The 6,117-nt window shown below is 47.6% G+C and overlaps 1 protein-coding gene across 1 annotated transcript; it reads left to right on the top strand.

The window, feature by feature from the left end:
- The first annotated feature begins 1,060 nt into the window (after positions 1–1,060).
- Positions 1,061–1,528, top strand: LOC149226247 (uncharacterized). The gene has a single exon (XM_089380145.1). The coding sequence runs from the start codon at positions 1,061–1,063 to the stop codon at positions 1,526–1,528; it is 468 nt and encodes a 155-aa protein (XP_089236271.1).
- Positions 1,529–6,117: the final 4,589 nt, after the last annotated feature.

The following is a 6,117-nucleotide window of genomic DNA, read 5'->3' as shown; positions in this document are numbered from 1 at the left end:
AATAATAAGAATAGCTCATAATAATATTAAATTATCTTTATATTATTTAAATAATAATAATAACGCTAATAATAATATTTAATTATAATATTATAATAATATTATATTATTATAATAATATACAAATATAATTGGCACAGATCCCTCCGGATGGAGACGGGTAGGGTTATTTCGCGAACAGGGTTAGGTTAGGGTTTCTGTGAACCCTGCAGCTGCTGAAACCCGCCGCACTCCGTTCTTTCTCGCCGCGAACGCAACCTCCGTCCTCCACTCAGCCGTTTACTGTCACCTTCCGGTTGCATCGCGCCTTGCGGGGATATACTCTACCTGAGCTACGACTTCCGGACTCTCCTGTGGTGGTTGCATTTTCACCCTTCATCGGTCCGTTAACTGCAAGCTGTCCTTTTCTCCGAGATTCTTTGTTTCCTCAAGGTTTTCGCCGTTCCGAGACGCAGCTGGCCATGGATGACCTGGAGGCCGTCGATTACTCCGCTGACCCGATGGAGGGGGTCCCCATCTGGCGAACCCCAAATGCCAGCTCAGAAGGTATGTTTTACGAAGACTTCTCCGAGAATTTCTCACAGTATACGCTTGGCGAATCGTCTAGATCTCTACCTGTGGTTCTCCCAGACGAACCTCCCACATGGCCGGCCCTCTCAACGCCTCCTCTCTCGCCGTCAACCCTCGGTTTCGTCACTGAATGCCTAAACCCTAACCCCGGTTTAGACCCTCAAGTAGCCGGCACTTATTCCCGTTTACCGCTCAACCATACTCTGCTTCCATCCTCATTCGGCCCCTTGGGTTGTCCTGGTCCCTCCTCCGGTTGTTTTACCTCCGTACCCCTGCTTTCGGGCACCCCCCTGCTGCCGGTCACGAAATCCCTGCGGTAATCCCTGCCTCCCATCATTTCTCGGTTCCATTACATGCCTCTGCTCCGGTTCCCGGACCATCGTTGAACCCTCCCCCTCCTGGCGGACCTAAAAGGAAATCTAAGTGTTTCAAATCTAGAGAGGACGATTACTTCCTCAGACTGGAAGAGGACATACAGTGGGGTGAAGCGATGGACTTCGCAGATCGGGTCTTGGTCGGCCGCATCAGAGGTCGCAACTATTCGGCGGCACGATTGAAGGCTTGGGCAACCGAGGTTTGGGGAAATCACCTGGTGGATATCCCATTTGTGCAGACATTTGTGAGAGGATGGTTCGCACTAAGATTCGCGTGTGCTGACCATACTAACTGGGTTCTATCCTCACTTTGGCACTTTGAGCACGCGCCTGTACTCCTAAAGAGATGGACACCTTTGTTTGATCCTGAGACAGAGCAGATTGGGGTCGGCCCTATTTGGATTCGGCTCTCGGGCCTTCCTCTGCAATACTGGTCTGAAGAAATTTTCAAGCGCATTGGTAATTCACTCGGCACATATATGGGCTACGACAAATCTTATCTCCAGACTGGCATGATGGCTTATGCCAGGATCCTCATAAACATGGACACCAGGGGCGGTCTTTATGAGCACATTACTATCTAGTGGAGAGACACGGCCCGTAGACAGATAATTGATTATGAGGGCATTCCCTACCGTTGTCGCAGGTGCCATAAAGTTGGGCATCTCTACAAGGACTGCCCACTCCTCCGGAAATCGCGAAGGAACGGAAAGGATGAGCATACTGATCCTACTCAGATGGCACCCCCGGTTCAGCAACCTGATCAACCACCAGAGATTCAAGTGCGCAACCAGAGGGATGATGCCCCCCAGGGTGAGCCAGGGGTCGCAGCTGCAGTCATTGTTACATCCACCTCTGTTCCGCCCTCATCTTCAGCATCTCCTGAGCATCCGATGCCCCCTCCGGTGGACTCGGCGGTTACGGGTATGTCTTCATCTCCTATCACTTTGTCATCACTTGCATCCTGCACATCATCGGACATATCAAGTACCCCCTTATGCTCTGATCCCCTTCCATTTTCTGCTTCTCATGCATCACTTATACACACACAATCATCCCTCACGTGCACGCTTCCTCCCCCTCCTTCGTTGGCTCCCCCTCCATTGATCACATCGACACTGATTACCACCCTGTCATCTCCTCGCTATTCCCTTCGCCCACGGGTTAGAGATCGAGGCCTGGATGTAGTCGGGCTCGACTCTGTCAGTTCCCCTACTTCACATAAGACCTCTCGAGGTCGTCCCTCCCGAATCACAAAAGCAAGACATACTGCAGATGAGGAGGTCGCTCTTGGGCGACAACAAACAATTTTTGGGGCCCTTAGAGCAAAGGATGGCCCTCCTCCCCCCCCCTCATGAAGATTCTCTCTTTCAACTGTCGAGGGTTTGCTAGTTCAACCAAAAAACTAGCGCTCAGGAGGCTGCTAACCTCATCTCATCTGGATATTATTTTCCTGCAAGAAACTCTCTGTCTAGCAGATTCCCTCATTCACTCCCTTTCCACCTGGCTCCCCAACTGGACTTTCCACGCACTGGATGCATCAGGGAGATCCGGAGGCCTGGCTATAGGGGTTTGCCATAGATCAGTGGACATACGCAATTTCTGGGGAGGCAAGGGTTTCATAGGCCTTGACATTTTTTCTCATACTATAGAGAGGGATATCCGCATCATCAATGTCTATGGCCCTTGCTCCGATTGTGCCAGCTTCTGGAGAACCATACTTGGATCTGAGCTTTTTCAAGCGGATAACATTATATTGGGGGGGGACTTAAATTTCTCCCTAGGGTACTGCGAATCCTGGGGGCACATGGCACAAGTCGATTCACTCTCTGATACCATCTCCTCTCTTTTGGAGGACCACCACTGGGTGGACATCCCATCTGCTCGTCTTCAGTATACCTGGTCAAATAATAGAAGTGGAGATCAGAGTTTGGCCAGGAGGCTCGATCGATTCCTCATAAAGGAGCCTTTATATAATATTATCCCCAGAACTCGTCAATGGGTAGGATCTGGTGGATTATCCGATCACAGGCCTATCTTCCTGGAGGCAGATGGCCTTACTCACAAAATAAAGAGCCCATTCAAATTCAATGCAGCCTGGCTACAAGATCCTTCATATATTCAGATGGTTCATGAATATTGGCAGAACAATCCCAACCGGGAAGATGAGGAACTATCAGCTGGGTTTGTTAGGAAACTCACTGAACTCAAGCAGATCACTAAAAACTGGGCACACCAGAAGCGAATCCAGGATAACCTCACTCTCAATGAGGTGGAAAGGGTCATTGCTGAGTTTGAAAATTCGACAGCTGGGACTTTCACTACACAGGAGTTCAAGGATCAGTATAACCTCCTTATCGCCAAGCGCTCACAGATCTTGAAGGAAAGAGAAGAAAGTTGGAGACTGAGGAGCAGAGCTATTTAGCTCACTGAGGGAGACAACAACACCAAATTTTATCACAAATTTACCAATGGTCGTAAAGCAATCAATACCATTTGGGAATTAAAGGATGAGCGGGGCCATACTATTACATCCCAACAGAACTTGGCCAGGCTTGCAAATCAGCACTTTAGGGGTATATACAAGGCGCCTGGTAACATAAACATATTGGAAATCATGAGAGTGGCAGAACTATTTCCTAGATATGTGGATCAGGAAATGTCGGAAGAGATACAGAAGGAGGTAACCATGGAAGAGCTGGAAGCTACACTGAAATGGTTCAAAAAGGACAAGAGCCCTGGCCCGGATGGATGGACCATTGAATTCTACACTGCCTTCTTTGATATTCTGGGCCATGACCTCTTGAATATTGTGGAGGACAGTAGGAAAAGAGGTCAGATATCATCTGCTATCAAATCCACCTTCATCGCCCTCATTCCTAAGACTGATGACCCGAACTCCTTCGATGATTTTCGCCCCATATCACTCTACAACTACCTCTATAAAATTATAGCTAAGATTATTGCCAATCGACTAAAGCCCATCCTCTCTATGCACATATCATCAGAGCAATTTGCTTTCTTGCATCATAGACAGATCCATGAGGCCATTGCTACTGCTCAAGAACTCATACACTCCCTACAGATCAAGAAGCAGAAGGGAATGATTCTCAAAGTAGACCTATCCAAGGCTTTCGACAGAGCAAACTGGCTGTATCTTAGATTGCTACTCACTCATCTTGGATTCCCATATGATTTCATCAAATGGACGATGAGCTGTATCACTGATGTATCTTATAGCGTATTGCTCAACGGGGAAGCCACACCCTTCTTTACTTGTGAGAGAGGACTTAGGCAGGGATGTCCTCTCTCACCGCTGTTGTTTCTCCTGATTATGGAAGGGCTGAGTCGGATTATTTTATCCACCAGAGATCGGCACCAACTTACAGGCATCAAAATTGTGGACAATTTTTTCCTCACACATCTATTATTCGTTGATGATATTTTAATCTTCCTGAATGGCAGCATCGGTGACACCTCATCATTACATAACTCCTTCCTCCTATTTCAGCACGCCACTGGAATGCAGATCAACAATAATAAGTCCACTATCACATCGGTTGGTTGCTCAGTTCATGAAATCACCTATGCTACACAGCGCTTTCCATTTGTCAACTTGAATCTAACCGATGGTATAAAATATCTTGGTTTTAGACTTAAACCATCTGGCTACAGAATTGCTGACTGGTTATGGCTTATTACAAAAGTGGAGAAGCGGCTACAGGTCTGGTATCATCGATACCTCTCGCGGGCAGGCAGATTAGTACTCATCAAAGCTGTAATTGAAGCCACACCCGTCTATTGGATGGCCCTTGCTTGGATACCAAGGGGCATCCTGAACAGGCTCCAAAGCATATGCTGTAGATTTCTATGGAAAGGACACCAGCCGGGGCGACTTTTTTCTTGGGTAAAATGGGACACCATCACCAAGCCTAAAAGATGGGGTGGATGGGGCATCAAGAGACTGGCTATTTTCTCAAAGGCATTGGCTGCCAAGCTCGGATGGCAATTACTCACATCAGACAGCCTCTGGTCACAGGTGGCATATGCAAAATATATTAAGCCTCTATCTGTATTAGATTGGATCTGCACTAGACAGGGAAATAATCATCAAATTTCCAATATCTGGAAAGCTGTCATAGACACCATACCTCTGCTACGAGAAGGAATCACATGGTGTATTAAGGAAGGGAATGCTGTTCGGGTAGGGGTGGATCCATGGGTCGGATGTGGTAACGCCCACAGATTACCTGCAGATCTCATCCAACACCTCCATGATAGAGGAATTACTCATATCAAACACATTGGTGATCAAGCAAACTCCACCTTCCTCCAGCAGGCTTGGCTATCCGCCCGAGCTTTAGACCTGCCTCAACAATGGACTAACGAATGGATGGATTATACTGCTGCACTCACTCAAGCGCAAATCAGACTCACTGAGGGACCTGATGAGATTATCTGGGCTTATGCTAAACATGGTGTTTATACTCCAAAACTGGGTTATCTCAGGCTCATGGAACCTTATAAACCCCCAGACATTCACCCTACTTGGAAGGCGATATGGAAGCTTAAGGCTGCACCTCGGACGAGACTTCTGATGTGGAATATCCTATTTGATAAAATACCTACTGGCTCCAACCTCATGAAGCGGTCTTTCTATGGACCTTTCCGTTGCCACCTCTGTCATGATGCAGAAGAGAGCACCGAACACTTGTTTCTTTCATGCAACTCTTCCCGAACTCTTTGGCAATCACTGTCTTCACATATCCCTCAATTGAAAGATTGGCACGGGAATAACCTTCCAGAGGCATGGTCTAACTGGTGTCTTGAGCACACAGGAAAGGCTAAAAATCTGCCTCTGCTAGCTTGCTGGGCTATCTGGATCGCCCGGAATCAGTCAATCTTCAATCTTAAAGATCCACACTGGCCCTCTATCATCCTCCATATGGTCGCAGATCTCAACATGCTACCTGAAGAAGACCACCCCACCCCAACAAGAACCCTCAGACCTGTGCCCATCGACAAAACCAAATCTTGGGCTTTTTTCGATGGCTCAGCTCAAGAAGATGGATGTGGGGGGGGAGCTATACTCCATCTTAACGACAAGCATTGCTACAAACTCCAAATCAACCTTGGCAGAGGCACAAATAACTATGCAGAGCTTAGCACAGCC

Source organism: Pinus tabuliformis, chromosome J, assembly GCF_031772625.1.
Source record: "Pinus tabuliformis cultivar Carrire ecotype Pingquan chromosome J, CPIR1, whole genome shotgun sequence".
NCBI lineage: Eukaryota > Viridiplantae > Streptophyta > Pinopsida > Pinales > Pinaceae > Pinus > Pinus tabuliformis.
Note: the sequence above shows the minus strand (reverse complement) of the source record. Positions and strands in the feature narration are given on the sequence as shown.

What these genes read in the sequence shown, in the direction of transcription:
- LOC149226247 (XM_089380145.1), top strand. Translation starts at nt 1,061, where the DNA reads ATGGACTTCGCAGATCGGGTCTTGGTCGGCCGCATCAGAGGTCGCAAC.